The sequence below is a fragment of the Hyla sarda genome, chromosome 9 (assembly GCF_029499605.1).
Source record: "Hyla sarda isolate aHylSar1 chromosome 9, aHylSar1.hap1, whole genome shotgun sequence".
In the NCBI taxonomy this organism is placed as follows: Eukaryota; Metazoa; Chordata; class Amphibia; order Anura; family Hylidae; genus Hyla; species Hyla sarda.
The window spans coordinates 102368301-102391719 of NC_079197.1; the positions used below are offsets into that span (position 1 = coordinate 102368301).

Here is a 23419-nt window from a genome sequence, read left to right on the forward strand (position 1 = left end):
ACGTTTTTTTTATATATCAACTGGCTCCAGAAAGTTAAACAGATTTGTAAATTACTTCTATTAAAACATCTCAATCCTTTCAGTACTTATGAGCTGCTGAAGTTGAGTTGTTTTTTTCTGTCTAAGTGCTCTCTGATGACACCTGTCTCGGGAACTGTCTAGAGTAGAAGCAAATTCCCATAGCAAACCTCTTCTGCTCTGTGCAGTTCCCGAGACAAGCAGAGATGTCAGCAGAGAGCACTGTTGCCAGACAGAAAAGAACAACTCAGCTTCAGCAGCTCATAATTATTAGAAGTATTAAGATTTTTTAATAGAAGTAATTTACAAATCTGTTTAACTTTCTGGAGCCAGATGATATAAAAACATTTTTTTTTCCTGGAATACCCCTTTAACATACCACACGGTTTATACTCTCACTCTCCCCCATCTTGCACTGTTGGCTATATATAACATTTTTGTGAAATTAAAATTCTGAATTCCAATGCATATGACAATACCAAAGCTGTATATAGGTTTGCTAGGTAAACACTAATTGTTAAAAGGTTTGCAATCCCTTCATGCAAATGACCATACTTTAAAGGGGTACACTACTGGCCAGCGTTCTGAAGTAAATGTTCTGAATGCTGTTTTCGCGCTGCGGGGGTCGTGCACGCCCCTCGTGACATCACGACCACGCCCCCTCAATGCAAGTCTATGGGAGGGGGCGTGGCATCACGCCCCCTCCCATAAACTTGCATTTAGGGGGCGTGGTCATGATATCACGAGGGGCAAGAACGATCCCCGCAGTGCCAAAACAGCGATCGGAACCATACTTTAAAGGGGTACACTACCGTCACGCCCCCTCCCATAGACTTGCATTGAGGGGGCATGGTCATGATGTCACGAGGGGCGTGATCGACCCCTGCAGCGTAAAAACAGCGATCGGAACATTTACTTTCGAACGCTGGCCAGTGGAGTACCCCTTTAAGTTGTATGAAGCCATAATACCATACCCAAAGCAGTCTATGGAGTCATACTGTTGGGATCTCGCTAAATGTGACCAAAAAAATAATGATGCCGCCTTCCATTGGTCATCATATTACAGTCATTTAGACTAGAAGCATTGCTAGGTACTGGGCACTGTACGAAGGCACATAACACAGTACATGAAGTACCTACTGCTATATATATAATGGAGCAGCAAGGACTCTGTGTGCTTTATTCTAAGAAGATTGTGTACGCAGCAGAAAGTATTAAATGCATTTACAAAGCGTTGCAAATGTTGTAATAAAAGGATCTTGTCCACATTACGATGCTATTTTTGTCTCTGTCTCTTGTGTCAGTTACGTAATGAAACCTAATCAGTTTATTGAATGCAAAGTTTCAGACGGCATCAACCAGCTTTAAAGAGGCAGAGGGCCAAGAAAGACTCACCGGCGTTTGCAGACAAGTCATCCATATTTTATTGTGTGTTAAGCATAGGATGCAGGAGCTTTGTGACAGAACCCGCTATAAGGGGAAGTCTATCCTGCTTGTCATAATTGTTTTGAGTCAAAAACACAAGACTGTAACAATGTAATGCAGCAGAGCTTACCTGGTAATGCTGATTTTGAATCAGGTTGTCAGCATGCCGCTCCTGCAATATAGATGTATACATGAATTTCCTAAGCGTCAGCTTGATCAATTTGCAAAAATGTTTTCCAAAGTCCATGAGGCGAAAACCAAAAAGACCACTGACAATATTTAAAGGGGATTAGATGTCTGATCACGGGGGTTAATGCCTCTGTGACCCCCGCAATCTATGTGCAGCACCCAGCGTTCTAAACGAACATATGGGCGTCTGGGGTCATGACATCACGGCCATGCCCATCCTAATGTCACACCACACCCGCTCAATGCAAGTCTATAGGAGGGGGTGTGACCTTCCACGCCCCCTCCCATAGACTTGAAATGAGGGGTGCGGTGTGAGGTCACGAGCGGTGTGGCCGTGACATCAACACCCCTCCGCCCACTCCAAGCGTTCAGAACAATGCTGGGGTAGTGGAGTACCCCTTTAAATGAATATTTTGCAATAGAAGAAATAGAAAATAATTGGTAATGTGTCTTACAGTGAAACTCTTTAGGTTTTCATGTTGTTTCTCGAACTCTTCTTCACGTTTTCCTGGGCACAGCTGATAATGGATCCACTTGATCAGATACCAGATAGATTTTGGGCTGGCGATAATATTAAATGGAGGTGGCAGAGTCCCGCCCTCATCAAAGTAACTCATCCACAGTTTTGTCCTTGCGAACTTCCATTCAATGTCAGCATGATCCTGCCAAAGAAATGATGTCATTTAATCCAGGCTGACTCTGAAACCACTGTAAAGCCTGCAATAAGCATTTGGGTAAATTTTCATGTCTGTGAATTTTAGTGTCTGGACTTGGAGTCCTTGAACCTATCATCGAAAACAATTCTGATGGTTCCCCCTTATTATATAAAGGACACATACATTTCTGCATTGTGAACATTGTTTGCATATACAGGAAATATCAATAATAGGGAAGATCCCTACCTGCCTCCTTTCTGTCCGATCGCCGAATGACTGCTTCATGCCTGAGATCCAGGCGGGAGCAGTCAAGCGGCAGAAACACTGATCAATGCTATGCTATGGCATAGCATTGGACAGTATGAGAGATCAATGTAATGCATGTTATAGTCCCCTATGGGGACTATAACATTGCAAAACAAAAAACAAGTGAAATAAAAGTTAATAAAGATCATTTAACCCCTCCCCTAATAAAAGTTAAAAGTAAAAAAAAGTTAAAAGTAAAAAAAAACCTGTGTGAATAAAAATAACAATTGTGGTATCGCCACGTAGGTAAATGTCCAAACTATAAAAATATATAGTTAGTCGAACCACACGGTCAATGGCGTATGAGCGAAAAAATTCCAAAATCCAAAACAGCGTATTTTTGGTGACTTTTTATATCATGAAAAAAATGAATAAAAAGCTATCAAAAAGAATGGTACCGCTAAAAACTTTAGATTACGGCACATAAAATGAGCCCTCACACCGTCCCGTATGCGGAAAAATATAAACGTTATAGGGGTCAGAAGATGACAATTTTAAACATAATACTTTTCGTTCATGTAGTTATGATTAATACATTAAAATTAATTATTTGTAAATCCACTCATGAGATAAATTCTTCCAGCAAATGATTGCCTCCAAATTCATCTCCAATTGGGACTGATAAGTAAAAATTAAGCAGCACAGGAAAAGGAATTTTAGTTAGTTAGATGTAAAGGTGCACGTCTCAATTGACCGGGTCTGCAGTCCAAGCAAACTGAAGACAGCACTCTAGAATATAATGATCACTACACTATGTGTGACGTCACCCCTGCCCCCGCTATGCAAGTCTATGGGAGGGGGCGTGACGGCCGTCACGCCCCCTCCCATAGACTTGCATAGCGGGGGCGGGGGGGTGACATCACACAGGGGTGGAGTCATGATGTCATGATTCTAAAGCCCCGTGGTCACCACCCGGCTGTTTGTGAGCTGGCACCGCGGCACAATATGCAGGTGGTGGAGCATCTAGGAAATAGTGACCACAATATACTACATTATTATTTGTCTTTCAATAGGATGTTCTGTTGAGAAGCCACAAAACAGTAAACTTCAGGAAGGCAAAGTTTGATCAGCTTAGAGAAGCCCTTAACATTATAGATTGGGATAATGTCTTCAAAAACAAGAATATAGACACTAAGGGGGAGATTTTTAAAGCACTTTAAATTCTAACATTGAGAGCTATAGATCTTATGGGAATAATAGGGTCAGGAAAAGGAGAAAACCAATGTGGAGGAATAAAAATGTATAAAAGCGATAAATGAGAAAAAAGGACAATTAGGCTACTAAAACAGGAAGGTAGTGAGGGAGCAATAAAAAGCTGTAGGGAAAAAAATGTATATGGAAAAAAAACTGAAAAAGCAGCAAACCAAGAGCAATGAGGAAAAAGTGAATATATAAAGCACTTTTCTCCACTGTATTAACAGAGGAACATGAAACGGCAGGTAAAATACAGCAGGATAAAGTAAAATCCTCAATACATGTCACCTGCGTTACCCAGGAAGAAGTACAGTGCCCCCTACAAAAAAATCTAAATAGCTGAAACATTAAGTCCAGATGGCATTCAACTCAACGTTTTAAGGTAGTCAAGTAATGTAATAGACCCCTATATCAAATATTCAAGGATTCTATAGTGACAGGGTCTGTTCCCCAAGACAGGTGCCATTATTCAAAAAGGGCTGAAATTAACCCTGGGAATTATAAGCCTGGTAGTTCAACCTCCGTTGTATGTCAATTTTTAAAGGATTTTCTAAGGGATGTTATTTTGAAGTATACTAAAAATAAATGTATGACCCCATATCAGCATGGCTTTATGAGGGATCGGTCCTGTCAAACTAACCTGATCAGCTTTTATGAGGAGGTGAGCTCCAGACTGGACCAGGGACAATCGCTGGATGTCGTACATCTAGATTTTTCCAAAACATTTGATACGGTGCCACAGAAAAGATTGGTGCATAAAATGAGAAGGTTTCGGCTGGGGGAGAATGTGTGCAAGTGGGGAAGTAACTGGCTCAGTGATAGAAAATAGAGGGTGGTTATTAACCTATTAATGACCAAGGACATGTATACACTTCCTTGTGCCATTAACAGTGTATGGGGGAGCTCCTGACCCGAGCCTGCATCATATCAGGCAGCCCTCAGCTTATTCCTGTAGCTGAGGGCCACCGTTAGTAGCCAACATGCGGTTTGAAAGGGACCTTTAAACAGTCCCTGGTGGTCCAGTGGGGTGGATTGCCCCTCTGCAGTGCGATCGCAGGAGAGCAATCCACTACTGAGGTAGCCAGAGGGCTTACCTCTCCTCCTGTGGCTGCTGCGGCTCTATAATTGATAGAGCCTGGCCGGATCAGGCTTTATCAATTGAGTGCAGAGCACACAGATCAATGTAGTTCTATGGAATCTAATGATTCCTCCTAAAAGTCCCCTAAGGGTGTAAAAATAAAAAAAAAAGTTGGAAAAAACCTTAAAGAACATCAATTAACCCCTTCCATATTAAAAAGTTTAAGTCACCCCCCCCTTTTCCCAAATTCCATATAAAATACATGTAAACATAATAAAAATATACAGATTTTTTATCGCTGTGTGCATAATTGTCTGACCAATTAAAATAAAACATCATTTATCCCGTACGATGAATGGTGTAAACGTAAAAAAAATACCAAATCCCAGAATTGCGTTTTTTTAAATGACATCATACCCCAGAAAAAATTAAGTAAAAAGCGATCAAAAAGTCTGATAAATACCAAAATGGTACCAATAAAACTACAGATCACGGAACAAACGATGAGCCCTTATAGAGCCTGGTAAACAAAAAAATAAAAAAGAAAGCACCGCACTTAGCAGGAAATCCATGCAGATTTTCATTATTGCATATAGAAAGGGAGGTGGGTGAACACGGCCATACCGAGCAGGCGGCTGAGATGCAATAGGAACTCACAGGTGTGAAAGCTGTTTCTCAGGACAAGCCCGCTTCGTCAGACTACGCTGTGGCCAGAAAATGGCAATTAAAAAAATAAATTCTTAAAAGTTTTATTTTTATTAAGTAAAACATAATGCAAACAATACAAATTGGGTATAGTTTTAATCACGTCGAACTACAGTGTCAAGATTACATGTTAGTTTGACCACACGGAAAAAGGCTTAAAAATAAAAGAAAAAAAACCCAAACAAATTTGTTAAATTACTTTTTTTTCCAATTTTACTTCACATTTTTTCCCTGTTTCGTAGCATATGTTATGAAAAAAATTAACAAAGACATTACAAAGCACAATTGGTCCCTCAAAAAATAAGCCCTTATATGGGTGTGTAGATGAAAACGTAAAAGAGTTATGGCTATTAAAGGCTGAAGAGGAAAATATGAAAGTACAACACGAAAATGGGCCAGCCCTTGAGGGATTAATGGTAGTCCGAATGAGTTACTTTTACTAGTGCCATGCCCCAGGGGTCAGTTCTGTACCCTATTATTTTTAACATATTTGTTAATGACCTTGTAGAGGGATTTTATAGTAAAGTATTGATCTTTGCATATGGTACTAAACTGTGTAAAGTGGTTAACACAATAGAGGACAGTGCACTGTTACAAATGAATTTGGATAGGTTGGAGATATGGGCTGGGAATATATATTAAATGGGAAAACACTGAGGACAACTAGCATTGAAAAGGACTTAGGAGTTTTAGTTAACAGTAAATTTACCAGTGTCAGGCAGCTGCTGCCAAGGCAAATACAATCATGGGGTGCATCAAAAGTGGTGTAGATGCTCACGATTTCACCAATGTTCAAAAAACTAGTCAGACCACACATGGAATATACTATGTACAGTGCTGGGCACCAGTGTACAAGAGAGATATTGTCTAGCTAGAGATGATTCAAAGACGTGCATCCAGAATAATAAGGGGAATGGGATGACTACAGTACCCAGAAAAGATTATTAGAATTGGGGTTATTTAGTTTAGAAAAAGAAGGCTTAGGGGCGACCTAATAACTATGTATAAATGTATCAGGGTACAGAGGGCTCTCCCATGATCTATTTATACCAAGGGCTGAAAAGGAAGAAGGTTTCTACACCAACACAGATGGGGGTTCTTTACTGTAACAGCAGTGAGACTGTGGAGCTCTCTGCCAGAGGAAGTGGTCATGGTGAACTCAATAAAAGAGATCAAAAGAGGACTGAATGCATTTCTGGAGAGTAATAACATTACAGGTTACTAGATTCTGGACAAGGGTTAATTTAGGTATTTATTCTGATTGCCAGAAAATTGGCCTCTACCTCATGGGGTTTTTACCTTCCTTTGGATCAACCTTATAGGTTAATAGGCTAAACTGAAGGGACACATGTCTTTTTTAAGCCTTACAAACTATGTAAGCGGCAAAAAATTATACAACCCCCAAACTTTGTATCCAGAGGATGTAGAATGGTATGTATTAGCAATCATCTGGTTTACAATCTATTACATGTCCTTCTTAAAATTGCTGCCTTCACATGATCTAGTTTTATAGCTTTCTACTTTCCTAAATTAGCAGAATTTTGTGCAAATTCTCCCAAAATCCTATCATTGAATTAAATAAAATCTGCATTTTTGTAATCTTTTGATTTTTTAATTTATGCATTATAGCCCAGAGCCAAACACAGTAGAAAATATAAGTCATTGAGTTGTCCCTTTTAGATATGTTGTTAAAAATGTTTTCACCCCTTACATCTAACACTGTCCTCTGTTTTCCAAAAGTGACAAAACTAAGTAAATGATCTTGTATCAAAGCTTTAAAGGGGTACTCCACTGCTCAGCGTTTGTTCTGAACACTGGAGTCAGGAGCCCGTGATGTCATAGCCATGCCCCCTCTTGATGTCTCACCCCACCCCCTCAATGCAAGTCTATGGGAGGGGGCGTGACGGCTGTCACGCCCCCTCCCATAGACTTGCATTGAGGGGGCAGGGTGTGATGTTATGAGGGGCGGGGCTATGACGTCATGAGGTCCCAGCTCCAGCGTTCGGAACAGTTTGTTCCAAACGCTGACCAGCGGAGTACCCCTTTAAAAGGGATTTCTGGATTGTAAATTTCCAGAACTATATCATTTAAATTGGAATAGGCAAAATAATGTAATATTACTAGACAGAATTACCTTACAGGAGCTAATAGCCACTTTAATGGCAGCCATTTCTTTCAATTACTTTTAAAATCGGAAGAAATAATAAATAATTAAATAAAAACATACATTGTTACCTTCTTCATAGAAGGGAAAAACTCAAAAGATTTATTTTTACGTTTTTTCTTCTTTGAAGAAAAAAAAAATACTGTTAAAGGGTCAGTTCACACATGCATATGTTGCTGCATATTTTGATTCAGATTTTCTGCTGCTGATTTTTCTACCCATTGAAAATAAGCAACAGAAAGTCTGCTGCAAAATATACGTGTGAACCTATCCTAAAATGGATTTTGGCCTATTATAAAGCTGCAGAGATAGTAAATTCACAGCAACTTGCTGGAAGAGCACCAGACGTCAAAATATATGACCTTATATGACCTTATAATAAAAATGAAATACTCAATAGCAGATATGGGTCAGAGGTTATTCACACAGATAGGACAAATATATAGTGTTAATGTTCTGTAGCGCACCTAAATTAACCACATGGTGGCAGTATAATCAGGCTAATCTGACATGTATATTTAGAAGGTAGCAATAAGAAGATACAGTAATCAAAAAAATGAAACAAAACAGCAATAATATAACTTCTGTGCTATGTAGGCATCACAGCGTCATTGCAAAACTTTAAGACTGTAAATAAAGTACGGTATACGCAGCATGAAGTGCCTGAAAAATTAGATGACTCTAGTGAAAGACGACAATATATCATACGTATTGTTCACATGATGTGCAAACAAGTGCAGGTATCTTTACCACCAGGGCAGCTCATGTTGTATCCCTGGTATATTCTTACTTGGCAGTGGGAGCAACTTAAAGGGGTACTCTGGTGGAAAACTTTTTTTTTTTTTTAATCAACTGGTGCCAGAAAGTTAAACAGATTTGTAAATTACTTCTATTAAAAAATCTTAATCCTTCCAGTACTTATTAGCTGCTGAATACTACATAGGAAATTCTTTTCTTTTTGAAACACAGAGCTGTCTGCTGACATCACAAGCACAGTGCTCTCTGTTGACATCTCTGTCCATTTTAAGAACTGTCCAGAGTAGGAGAAAATCCCCATAGCAAACATACGCTGCTCTGGACAGTTCCTAAAATGGACAGAGATGTCAGCAGAGAGCACTGTGCTCGTGATGTCAGCCGAGAGCACTGCGTTCCAAAAAGAAAAGAATTTCCGCTGTAGTATTCAGCAGCTAATAAGTACTGGAAGGATTGAGATTTTTTTTATAGAAGTAATTTACAAATCGGTTTAACTTTCTGGCACCAGTTAATTTAAAAAAAAATTAAAATTCCACTGGAGTACCCCTTTAAACCATCATGAAACTGACTATTACTATTGAATCATCTTTTTAATGCCTGGGGAAAATTGCATAGCCCAACTTTTTTTTTTTTTTGAGGGCTGTGCAACATGGCATGAACCACGGAGCAGTTCAAGACTAACAGTCTTCTTAGTTTAAAGGGGTACTCCGCCCCAAGACGTCTGATCGCAGGGGTCCCGCTGCTGTGGACACCTGCGATCTCAGCTGCGGCACCACAGACATCCGATGCACGGAGCGAACTTCACTTCGTGTCGGATGATTGGCGATGCGGGGCGTCGTGATGTCACGGTCACACACCGCTGGTGACGTCATGACCACACCCCCTCAATGCAAGTCTATGGGAGGGGGCGACCGTGCTGTCACAAGCCTCCGGCGCTGCACCCGAAACTCTAAACGAACGCCGGGTGCAGCAGGGAGATCGCAGATCAACAGTTCTTTATAGGAAACCTCCACTTTGCAGGCTGACACTTTAAGATTTTGGCACTGCTTATCCTAGCACATTTTGTTTACTACCCAAGGAGTACTCTCTCCCTTTGGCTTGTCTAGAGTTGCACTGAGTGAGGCTAGGATTCCACTTGGTTTTTTGTGCTGCGTTTTTTTGGATTAAAAAAAACGCCTGAAAAAGCGCCAGTGCAATGTCCTGCGTCTGGCATTTTTTTCTGGCATTTTTTCATTTGTGTGGAAATTGCATTTTTGGCACCTTTTGGCGTTTTTTCTTTTGGTACCCAAAATTTGTTGGGTACCAAAAAAAAAAAAAAAAAGGATGCAGCAGTGATGGAAAAAATTTTATTAAACGAAATGTATATATTTTCTAACAACATTTTTTATTATTTTTTAATAAACTGTGTGGGTTTCACTTTTTTTCTCTATTTTTACATTTTTTAGGTAGTATTACTACTCCCAGCATGGAACTGACTGTTCCATGATTGGAGTAGTAGTACCTGTAGTAATAGACATATCGCCCCGGGTGTCAGGACTGGTCCCTCAGGTCCCATCTTCATATCCCGTCCTCATATCCTGACCTCCTATCCCGACCTCCTATCTCAACCTCATATGCTGACCTCATATACCGTCCTTATATCCCATCCTCATATCCCATCCTCATGTCCCATCCTCATATCCCGACCTCATATCCTGACCTCATATCCCGTCCTCATGTCCAGTCCTCAGGTGGGACTGATTTGTAATGAAGATATTGTAAGCTGAAAATAGAAGGGGGTGTGGCTTTGTGGGACTGGGCGGGATTTGCAAGCCAGACCAATGCACAAAAAGGGTAGATAATAAAAGGGGTGGGGCTTAAAATGTGGTCGTGTCTTTGTGAGATGGGGTGTGGCTTGCAAGCCGGACTGACACATTCACCAGGAGATGCAGAGCGGAGCTTGTGGAGTAAGGTACTGGAAGTCCCATATACTTGCATGGGACTTGAAACAAAAAGTCATCTTTTATGTAAGGGTGTAGGTAAGGGTTAATTTAACTATCATATATTTTTATTTGACATATAAGTAATATGTGTACCAGGTATTATTGAAATATCTCCAGCAGTACGGAAGTTATGTGGGAACATACATTTCCCATTGATTTGCATGGGACTTTAAACAAAAACCATGACCCTCACAAATGGGGGTAATTAAGGGTTAAATTAACTATCCTATATTTTAAGTGGACATATAAGTAACATGTGACCAAGTATTATCGAAACATCTCCAGCCATTTGGAAGTTATGCAGTAACATATATTTCCCATAGACTTGTATGGGACTTTAAACAAAAACCCCGACCCTGGAAATGGGGGGGGGGGGGGGGTAAAGGTTAAATCATCTATCCTATGCTTGTTGTGGACATATAAGTAACATTAGTGCCAAGTTTCATGTTAATATCTTTAGCCGTTTGGACGTGATGCTGGAACATACACACACACACACACACATACATACATACATACACACACACACATACATACATACATACATACACACATACACATACATACATACATACACACACACACATACATACATACATACACACACACATACATACACACACACACATACATACATACATACACACACACACATACATACATACACACACATACATACATACATACACACACATACATACATACATACACACACACACATACATACATACATACACATACATACATACACACACATACATACATACATACACACACACACATACATACATACACACACATACATACATACATACACACACATACATACATACATACACACACACACATACATACATACACACCCACACATACATACATACATACACACACACACATACATACATACATACACACATACACACACACACATACATACATACATACACACATACATAAATACACACACATAACTGATGTTGAGGGTTCTCTATGTAAAGCGCATTGTTTCTATTTTGACATCTACTGTACCTGGAGTTAAATCTGTCCCCGCTTTCTTTTACTAACCTATCAGACATATGTCACTTCTAAGGAACAGTGACAACCATTTCGATGTTAATCTGTCTATGTATATTACAGTATTCCCAAATAAGTTCACATGAAGGTGCTGGGATCATACTGTGCTTCTAGGCATTGTATCAAATACAGAACAAAGAGCATTTGCCAAGCCTGGAGTTCAATAAATCAAACAAATGCATCTGGCCATGAATATTGTTTAGATACATTTCTTTATTTTATTGAACTGTAAGCAAGCTGTTCTCTCTCTATTCTCTGAATGTGATCTGTTGTACTGGATAAATATCCATATTATGTACATGTTAGGGGCATTTGCAGTCATCTCTCAAATAGCAAAATCAGAACAGTTTATTGCAACTGCTCAATACACTTAATAAAAAGTAAGTGTGCATTCACTTGTGCATATTTTCTGCTGCAGATCTGCCCATTAAAGGTCACGCCCCCTCCCATAGACTTTGAGGGGGCGGGATGTGACATCACACGAGGGCGGAGTCGTGATCTCACGATACTCCAGCCCCCTGGTTGTCACGCTGCACACTCGGAGCTCACAAAGGTGGATGCTGAATGACAGATTGCGGGGGGAACCCCGGGATCAGACATCTTATCCCCTATCCTTTAGATTGGGGATAAGATATATTAGGGCTGTAGTACCCCTTTAAAGTCAATGGGCAGCAATATCTTCAGCAGCAAATCTGCAGCAAAAATACGCACATGTGAACATACATTAAAAGTTTAATACAAAAAGATATATATACTTTTAGGGTATGTTCACACATGCATATTTTCTGCTGCAGATTTGCTTCAGCAGATTTTGCTGCCCATTAAAGTCTATGGGCGGCAATATCTGCAGCAGATCTGCAGCAAACATACACATGTTCACTTACCCTAAATGTTTGATACAACATTTTTATACTTTTACTGTATTTTTTGGCTATAAGACTGTATTTTTAGCCAAAGCCAGAAGTGGAACTGATTTTAACATTTTCTGTGTTTTCGACACACTCTTGGTTTTGGCTAAAAATACAGACCAAAAGAGCAATGATATTGGCATTTTTACCTTTGGTGTGGAAATACCGTAGTTTTTTTTCTCCTTTGGCAGTTTTTCTTATTCTTGTGTCCACCTTTTTTTTTTATTTATTTTTTTTTACTCTTTTTTAAAAAATAAGATAAAAAATGCCATAAAACGGAAATGTAAAACCCACATTAAGTTTTTGATGAAGTAATGTGGGTTTTGCCAAGATTTCAGTGAAAAAACTCCATAGTCTCAACATTCTGCAGCTTTGATAAACTGCCGCCGAGCCCAACAATGCAGAAAAACGCACCAAGTGGGTATTGCAGCTAACATCTGACCCAAAAAATAAATAAATAAACAAATGAAAACCTAGCCCAAGACCTTTCCAGCACATAGTTTTGAGATAAAAGGCTCATTCTCCTTTTCCACTTCTCATCTGAATTGGGGTGCATCTTGTCATCCAGGGCAAAATTAAGCTGGAGCTCGCAAATATGAATAATTAATGTGTATTGACCAGTGGATGTGAACCCTCTGTGTTACTTAAAGGGGTATTCCGGGCAAAAATATTTTATCCCCTATTCAAAGGATAGGGGATAAGGTTTCTGATCGCGGGGAGCCTGCTGCTGAGACCCCCCGCGATCTCCCTGCAGCACCCGCATTCTATCCGGGTGCTGAATCTCCAGTTTCGGAAACCTCCAGGTTTCCGGTACTGGGGATGTGACGTCACGCCACGCCCCCTTCATTCATGTCTATGGGAGGGGGCGTGACGACAGTCACGCCACCTCCCATAGACATGAATGGAGGGGGCGTGGTGTGACGTCACATCCCCAGTCCCGTAAACTTGGAGGTTTCCGAAACTAGAGAGGCAGTCCCCACATAGAATGCAAGTGCTGCACAGGGACTGGTTTCCATTTGGGCCATTCCTGAGGGCGTTGACTAAGTGGTTCACTGGTTTTAACCCATTTTACAAGGCTCTGGACTACACTGCAGGTGGCTACCAGGTCGTTACAATGGTCCCAGTATAAGTAGGGGCTGACCTCAAGGCCACAAAACACGGAACCAATCTGAGTACTTTGTAGGTTAGAAATGGGCTGAGGTCAGACACAGGAGATACAAAGGAATGCAAGGCAGCAAGCAGAGATAAGGTGAAGAAGAAAGGCTGGGGAGACACGGTAACACAATCACATACATAAGAAAATACCTTCACAGGAACAATAGAGAAGTAGGAAGCTTATTGTTTAAAAACATGGGGTAAGTGAGGCCATCCTATAGCCATTGTCTGACTGTGATTAGCTGGGGGACATTTTGGGTGTGCTGGCCCTTGAAGAAATAGGCAAGTAGCATGCACGCATTGCAGTCGGATAGAGCACAGATCTGAGGCATGGGACAATAGTAAACCAGTGGCCGTCCCTGTCGGGATGAGCAGCACATTGGTGGGAGTGGACCACCAGTGTTACAATATGTCATCTGCTTGTTATCCCCCATCCTTTGGATAGGGAATTCATTAATGAGATGGGGGAACCCCTTTAATTATACATGGTTGTGTGCACGAGGCCTAAGTGTTTATTCATTGTGACAGCTATTTGTTTATTGATCTGTTTACTATATAATGGCCTTTTGCCCAGTGTTCTTACTGTATAAAGTAAGAGATTGTGATAGGGCTAGTTTTTGGCCTCGGCTATTTTTCTCTAACATTTTCTTCCCCATTTTATTTTGAAGTTTCTGTATTTCATACTTGGGATGGAGATAGAAAGGTTTGCTTCACGTGTAGGTTGAACCCTTCGGGACATGACGTGAGCTGCTCATGTCAAAGTCAAAACCAGTCCTGGGGTGAACTCCATATTTATCTCAGAAGGCTGATGGGTATTGAAGGCAAAATGAATAGAGCTGAAATAAAGCTTTCTTCTTGGATAGCATTCAAAGAAACACCAGTACTAAGTCTCTCCAGCATAGGCGCTGATGGCGAGGTAGACAAATAATAACCGCAGCGCTAAGCCAAAAATAGGATCAGAAATCAGGAATGTCAACTGGTTGACAAGGTGAAAAGGAGGTCTCCTACCCACAGGATGAGCTCATACCTGAAATCTGAATACAGTATCCTGCTGCATAGCATTATGGAAATTAATTTCTGGAGAGCATTAAAAAGATTTTATCTTATTACAGTGACCCCTCAACTTACAATGGTCTCAGGTTACAATATTCTCAACATACAATGGTCTTTTCTGGACCATTGTAACTTAAAACCAGATTTAACATACAAGTGGTCCCTCAACATACGATGGTAATCCGTTCCAAATGAACCATCGTTTGTTGAAACCATCGTATGTTGAGGGATTCGTGCAATGTAAAGTATAGGACAGTGGTCTACAACCTGCGGACCTCCAGATGTTGCAAAACTACAACACCCAGCATGCTCGGACAGCCAACGGCTGTCCGGGCATGCTGGGAGTTGTAGTTTTGCAACATCTGAAGGTCCGCAGGTTGAAGACCACTGGTATTGGAGGTTATACTCACGTGTCCCCGCCGCTCCGGACCGTCACCGCTCGTCACCGCTGCCTTGGATGTCGCCTTACATCGCGGTCGCCGCGTCCCCGGGGTGTCCCCGACGCTCCGGCAAGGCCTCTGCTTCCCCGGCAACCTCGCTCTCAGTCGCCGCCATCAGGTCGCTACGCACGCCGTTCCTATTGGATGATGGGACGGCGTGCGCAGCGACATGATGACGACGATGGAGAGCGACGACGATGCAGGGGATCCCGAAGAGGGAGCGCCGGAGCCCCCGAGGACAGGTAAGTGATCGCCAGCGGACCACACGGGGCACCGTAAATGGCTATCCGGTGGCAGCTGAAGCAGTCTGCGCTGCCGGATAGCCGTTTATGCGAAGGCCCCGACATACAAAAGCATCGTATATTGATGCTGTCTTCAACATGCGATGGCCTCTGAGAGTGATCGTATGCTGAAATGATCGTATGTCGGGGCCATCGTAGGTCGGGGGGGGTCACTGCTACGGACAGTCCAGATCAGCTAATTGTGTCAATGGCTGAGGAACTGACCAATCAGAATGGGTATTCCCTGGTAAAACATCTGTATTGCCGAAGTGCATGTGCTGACCGGCTGGCTGCACCTCTCAGGCAATACATGTCCTACACCTGCTCCAGCAGCCTTTATTTTACTATGATGTTGCATTCACAATGAACCTATGGTCAGTACAAAAAATGAGTTTTAAATCATTTTGAAGCCTCTGGTTGCCTTTTTATTTGGTTGCTACACCCCTGTTTCTGAGATATAGGGATATTACTATTTGATTGACTATGTTTACTATCTGGGTGTGAACTTTATTTTTAGGGGGTATAAATATTAGGCTCAGGGGGATGGGAGCATTAACATGATGATAACATTTTATCACCATTCCAACCTCTCATAAAGGAAACAAGTACATCCGTGAGGAGATTCATATGGAATGAATATTGGGGGAGATTTACCAAAATCTGCCCAGAGGAAAAGTTGCTGAGTTGCCCATAGCAACCAATCAGATCGCTTCTTTCATTTTTCACAGGCCTCTTTAAAAAATGAAAGAAGCAATCTGATTGGTTGCTATGGGCAACTCACCAACTTTTCCTCTGGACAGGTTTTGATGAATCTCCCCCATTATCCCCATTATTATGAGCCCATTTCAACTGGACATGTTAGAACCATGCTAGAAATGAAAAATGTTCATTAATTTTTTTCGTTAATATTTTGTCTTCTTTTTTTTTTTTTTCTCTAAAGAGACAATTTGTTCTGCTAACATTTAGTATTTTTAGCCATCATTCTGATTTTGAACAAATAATGAGCATGGGCAGCGTGCCAATAAAGATATGTCCATATGTTATAATAGATGGCTACTGGAGAATAGAAATAAAGGTATTATTTGGTTGTTCATGCGAACGAGGTCAGGCAATGAAATGAAGCCATGCATAAATAAAGATTTGTTTGATGTTGTGTCTATACGGGCCGCGATCTGCGTCTGGATAAGGGAATACGTGTACTAAAGAAGATGATTCGGCTATGTTTTCAGGCAATATGATTACCCTGACTTCCGCTCAGTGTAAAATGTCAATACTAAGTTGATGACTGAATGACACCTTCTCCCTTTACACGCTGTGGACAGCCTGTGGGATTTTGTAAGTAACAAGATACCTGCTAGGCTATGAACACCCTGTACATATAAGACAGATGGTGCGGAGCTCTTCTTCATTTTCGCTTATTATAAGTCGCTTCTTAAAGCTATAATTAATATCAGATCCTATTTGCATCATGATACCAATTTACAGTATGAGTTCATCTCTGGTGAACCAACAAGGGGTCTAGCTTGTGTATTATGATTTGTTTACACAGCAGTTCCCTGGAATACAGTATACAAAACTGCTCTCTTTACACGCAGAAGCTGCAGCTATGTTTCTGGGATTGCAAGTTCTCTTTTTATTGAATAGAGAGACAGAATAGGTGAAAAATGTTAGCTAAAAGCCCAAATGTTGAGACCCCGACTTATCGTAAGAACAAGGGACTCCAGTCCCACAATCTGCCCAGCTGCAAAATTGAGAACCCCACCACTCCATTTAGGCATATTTCAGGCCCAATTTATTGCTCGCCTAATCTCAGGATAAATCATCAGATCAGACTGAAGTAAATAGGAGCTGAGTTGCAGTAACCCAGCATGGCCACTACACAATGTATGGAGCTGTGTTCCTCCAGCTCTGTTACACTATGTATGTAAGGCCATGGTAAAAAATATAAATAAAGGCAGGAGGGGTGAACTGGGAGGATTAAAACATGTTGCGAGATCATGAAACGTATTCTTTAAAGAAACACACCAAAAATAATAAAAAATAAAGGCATGTACTGCTTTATATTATAATATTAAATGCTTTTACTTTTAGAGTTTTCCATTATTTTGGTGGTAAATATAGGTTTGATGTGTTTTGTATTTAAAAAAAATATATATTTTTTACAAGCTAGCATGCATTTCATATCCTCTGCTTGTAAAATACATATCACTTAAATTAGTAAATACGATTTACTATGTCTTCTTTCTGTAGGCAAAGACTTTAAGAAATCCCCCCCCCCCCCCATTTACTAAAAAAAACTACTGCATAATTCTTGACAGTAATTGTGTCAGTATCTATGATACAAAGATAAATATTCCTATGCTTCCCAACATGTCAGCCAGTGATTCATTTAAAAGGATATGCTATACAGGATTGGAATAATATGACAACACCACAACACCATGCCTGTCCATGAGTTGAGTTTAGCATAGTAGCCCAGAATGTACACAGAAATAAAAACTGTAACAGTAAATTTGTAAAATAGGTCGTATGTCTTTGAAAAGACAGAGAGATGTAAGCCCTCACTGAGGCAGGAGTACATTTTCATTTTCATATGCAATAAAAATCCCACCCAACTTCAAATCTGGAATTCAGATTAAAGGGGAACTCCAGCAGGGAATTTTTTTTTTTTAAATCAACTGGTGCCAGAAAGGTAAACAGATTTGTAAATTACTTCTATTTAAAAATCTTAACCCCTTAAGGACCAGGGGTTTTTCCGTTTTTGCATTTTCGTTTTTTGCTCCTTGCCTTTAAAAAATCATAACTCTTTCAAATTTACACCTAAAAATCCATATGATGGCTTATTTTTTGCGCCACCAATTCTACTTTGTAATGACGTCATTCATTTTGCCCAAAAATCTATGGTGAAGCGGGAAAAAAAATCATTGTGCGACAAAATTGAAAAAAAAAAACGCTGTTTTGTAACTTTTGGGGGCTTCCTTCTCTACGTAGTACATTTTTCGGTAAAAATGACACCTGATATGTATTCTGTAGGTCCATACAATTAAAATGATACCCTACTTATATAGGTTTGATTTTGTCGGACTTCTGGAAAAAATCATAACTACATGCAGGAAAATTAATACGTTTCAAATTGTCATCTTCTGACCCCTATAACTTTTTTATTTTTCCGTTTATGGGGCGTTATGAGGGCTAATTATTTGCGCCGTGATCTGAAGTTTTTAACGGTACCATTTTTGCATTGATAGGACTTATTGATCACTTTTTATTCATTTTTAAATGATATAAAAAGTGACCAAAAATGCACTATTTTGGACTTTGGAATTTTTTTGCGCGCACGCCATTGACCGAGCGGTTTAATTAATGATATATTTTTATAATTCGGACATTTCCGCACGCGGTGATACCACATATGTTTATTTTTATTTTTATTTACACTGTGTTTATTTTTTTATTGGAAAAGGGGGGTGATTCAAACTTTTAATAGGGGAGGAGTTAAATGATCTTTATTCACTTTTTTTTTTCACTTTTTTTTTGCAGTGTTATAGGTCCCATAGGGACCTATAACACTGCACACACTGATCTTCATCATTGATCACTGGTTTCTCATAAGAAACCAGTGATCAACGATTCTGCCGCATGACTGCTCATGCCTGGATCTCAGGCACTGAGCAGTCATTCGGCGATCAGACAGCGAGGAGGCAGGAAGGGGCCCTCCCGCTGTCCTGTCAGCTGTTCGGGATGCCGCGATTAGCCGCGGCTATCCCGAACAGCTCGACTGAGCTAGTCGGGAACTTTCACTTTCACTTTTAGCCGCGCGGCTCAGCTCTGAGCGCGCGGCTAAAGGGTTAATAGCGCGCGGCGCCGCGATCGGCGCTGCGCGCTATTAGAGGCGGGTCCCGGCTTCACTATGACGCCGGGCCCGCCGTGATATGACGCGGGGTTACTGTGTAACCCCGCGTTATATCAGAAGAGCAGGACCAAGGACGTACCGGTACGTCCTTGGTCCTTAAGGGGTTAATCCTTTCAGTACTTATCAGCTGCTGTATTTTCCAGATATACTACAGAGAAATGTGTGTAGTTCTTTCCAGTCTGACCTCAGTGCTCTCTGCTGACACCTCTGTCCTTGTCAGGAAATATTCAAAGCAGGAGAAGTTTTCTATGGGAATATGTTTCTAATCTGGACAGTTCCTTACACAACCAGAGGTGTTAGCAGAGAGCACTGTGGTCAGTCTGGAAAGAACTACACAATATTCTCTGTAGCATACAGCAACTAATAAGTACTGGAAGGCTTCAGATTTTGAAACAGAAGTAATTTACAAATCTGCTTAACTTTCTGGCTCCAATTGATTGGAAAACATTTGTTTTCCACTTGTTTTCACCGGAGTTCCCCTTTAAATACATGGATGGTAAGTTGTAATTCGGCAGAACCATATATTCTCATATGAGTTATTTTATTTGAAATGAAACATGCAATTTCGTATTAATGGTTTTCTCCCTTATTTTCACTGTAAAGCCACCTATTTGGGTCACTTGAATGGAAATGTAATGTCTACGGTATCTGCATGGACAACAAGCTACTAGGCACTTCAACAGAAGTAGGGGAAAGGAAATTATTTCTCACTGTGACTACCCTGACCAGATATCCAGCTCCTGATATCGTAAAAAAATAAAAAATAAAAAAAGTGCAATCAGATTTACAGAAAATGTGACAATTACAGTCAAAAATGTCTTTAGCCATCCAAGGATATGTTCACAGTACATTTGTAGTATGGAAGGATTATTGCATTGTGTGTTAGTGATATATTAATATTCTATTCCAGATGAAAACTGACCTAAAGCAATATTTTTGGATGAGGCATTTCTAGCTAGCTAGTCATAAGGGGCCAACCAGAAGCACCTAATGTGTGCAACTCCATATCAACAAAAATTCTATTAACGTAAAGTTTTGAAATGTCAGTTTTGAAAGGGACAGAATACCTTGTGAGGCAAATTCATTACTGGCAATGCTGTCTGGAAAAGTCAGTGCTCACTTTAGATAAATGAAGATGAGAATTAGACCATTAAGTGAAGCTGCTCGAGGCACTGACTTAATAATAGCCCACTGAGGGGCAAGCGAAATGTTGTAGATTACTATGTCTAGGAACTTGTCCAATATTGTGGTCTACAAATTTTAAAATGTAGGGAAATATTTCAGTTATGCTCCTGATTTAATTACAATCTCATATGTGTAATATCAGGAGCCATCGAGTAATCTATGCAGTTAAAGGGGTACTCCACTGGCCAATGTTCCGGCTGCGTTTGAAACATTTAGTTGAAAATGCCATGTGCGAGCAGTGGGGGTTGGCCAGGCCCCTCGTGATGTCCCCTCAATGCAAGTCTATGGGAGGGGGCGTTGTGTATAAGACCTGGAGTGTCCTTCAGGAAGAAAAGGAAGCAGGAAGAAAAGGAAATGAAGATGTTACTCACGGCAATCAGCTGGTAAGAGTTGTTCATCATGGCTATCAGCATATTGAGTAACACAACCAAGGAGATCACGTTGTACGTTCCAAACATAGTGGCACCAACAAATTCTGTGAACTCATGACGTGCTTTAACATTGGTGACATACAGGTTCAGGAGACCAAACACTGACCAGAACAAGGATTGTAGGGTCTCAAAAAGGCTGTAATATAGAAAAACAAGATACTATTCATTATTAGTGTAAGATATTTGAGATGAACATCCATTTTATTTACATAAAATCCTTAGCAAATTAATACTATTTTTGTTGTGCTATCAAAATAATGTTGAAAAAATGTTTTGCCCAAAAGTTTGTTCCTTTTTAACCCCTTAAGGACGCAGGACGTAAATGTACGTCCTGGTGAGGTGGTACTTAACGCACCAGGACGTACATTTACGTCCTAAGCATAACCGCGGGCATCGGAGCGATGCCCGTGTCATGCGCGGCTGATCCCGGCTGCTGATCGCAGCCAGGGACCCGCCGGCAATGGCCGACGCCCGCGATCTCGCGGGCGTCCACCATTAACCCCTCAGGTGCCGGGATCAATACAGATCCCGGCATCTGCGGCAGTTCGCGATTTAAATGAACGATCGGATCGCCCGCAGCGCTGCTGCGGGGATCCGATCATTCATAACGCCGCACGGAGGTCCCCTCTCCTTCCTCCGTGCGGCTCCCGGCGTCTCCTGCTCTGGTCTGTGATCGAGCAGACCAGAGCAGGAGATGACCGATAATACTGATCTGTTCTATGTCCTATACATAGAACAGATCAGTATTAGCAATCATGGTATTGCTATGAATAGTCCCCTATGGGGACTATTCAAGTGTAAAAAAAATGTAAAAAAATGTCAAAGTAAAAGTAAAAAAAAAGTGAAAAATCCCCTCCCCCCCAAAAAAAGTAAAACGTCCGTTTTTTCCTATTTTACCCCCAAAAAGCGTAAAAAACATTTTTTATAGACATATTTGGTATCGCCGCGTGCGTAAATGTCCGAACTATTAAAATAAAATGTTAATGATCCCGTACGGTGAACGGCGTGAACGAAAAAAAATTTAAAAAGTCCAAAATTCCTACTTTTTTAATACATTTTATTAAAAAAAAAATTATAAAAAATGTATTAAAAGTTTTTTATATGCAAATGTGGTATCAAAAAAAAGTACAGATCATGGCGCAAAAAATGAGCCCCCATACCGCCGCTTATACGGAAAAATAAAAAAGTTATAGGTCATCAAAATAAAGGGATTATAAACGTACTAATTTGATTAAAAAGTTTGTGATTTTTTTTAAGCGCAACAATAATATAAAAGTATATAATAATGGGTATCATTTTAATCGTATTGACCCTCAGAATAAAGAACACACGTCATTTTTACCATAAATTGTATGGCGTGAAAACAAAACCTTCCAAAATTAGCAGAATTGCGTTTTTCGTTTTAATTTCCCCACAAAAATAGTGTTTTTTGGTTGCGCCATACATTTTATGATATAATGAGTGATGTCATTACAAAGGACAACTGGTCGCGCAAAAAACAAGCCCTCATACTAGTCTGTGGATGAAAATATAAAAGAGTTATGATTTTTAGAAGGCGAGGAGGAAAAAATGAAAACGTAAAAATTAAATTGTCTGAGTCCTTAAGGCCAAAATGGGCTGAGTCCTTAAGGGGTTAAAGAATGCAGGTTAGGCCATCAATATTAACAAATTAATGGAGGACTGACTCCCCCCTGAACAACTTATTTAATAGAGTGGCACAGTGGCACTTCAATATTTACCAAGCACAGCTCCATACATTCGACAGTAGCTGTACCTGGTATTGCAGTTTTCCCATTCAAGGGTAGGCAGGTAGGTAATGGGGAACACCTCAGGTGTATAGGGATTGATATGTACCCATTTTATAAGTAGTATAAAAACACAGCAGTCTCCAATTCATACTCAATAGAAAACTTATTTGAGGTAATCAATAAACTTCATCATTCCAAATCCCTGAGGAAGCTTTGTTTGTAGAGATACATGTTGGGTGGCTCAGCTCATTTCTTTAGTACTTGCAATGATGACCTGTACTATCAGGACCAACCTATATTTTTAAGATATTTTCCAAGGTCACATGGTCATATTGGTAAAATTATGTTTAACACCATTATTGCAAAGTTTAGAACATGTACTCAGTGGGAACAAAACGGTACCTCACATGGGTACAGAAATAAATTTGCTTGAAATCCTGGTGGACTGAGGTGTACTAATTATTTATAATGGACTTCTAAAAAAAGAAAGAGGGTCAGAAGTGTAGGAACACTCATCTGCTTAATATAATCAGCAAGTTCTAACAGGCACAACGTGTCTTCCTTTCTGACAACTAATAGTTTGCTTTAAGAATGTTTCTATTTTATGGGTTTTAAAATGGGCTACAGTATAGTATGCATATTTGGATTGGCTTTGCAAAGTAGAATCTTCATTTGGACCAGGAGTTTGAAGCTGTGTTGAGTCCTCTTTTTTTTTTTTTTTTAAAGATCACGACAAGTAGGGGTAGCATGATCTGTAACAT

General features: G+C 40.3%; 1 protein-coding gene across 2 annotated transcripts in view; it reads right to left on the minus strand.

Moving 5' to 3' along the window:
• Positions 1–23419, minus strand: part of TRPC5 (transient receptor potential cation channel subfamily C member 5) — a 420196-nt gene that overhangs the window by 15086 nt on the left and 381691 nt on the right. For both annotated transcript variants that reach the window (XM_056541484.1, XM_056541485.1), the window contains 3 exons: positions 20851–21046; positions 2088–2294; positions 1574–1615 (listed from right to left, as the gene is read on the minus strand). In XM_056541484.1, coding sequence (XP_056397459.1) covers positions 1574–1615; positions 2088–2294; positions 20851–21046 — 445 coding nt within the window. The remainder of the gene's footprint in view (positions 1–1573; positions 1616–2087; positions 2295–20850; positions 21047–23419) is intronic.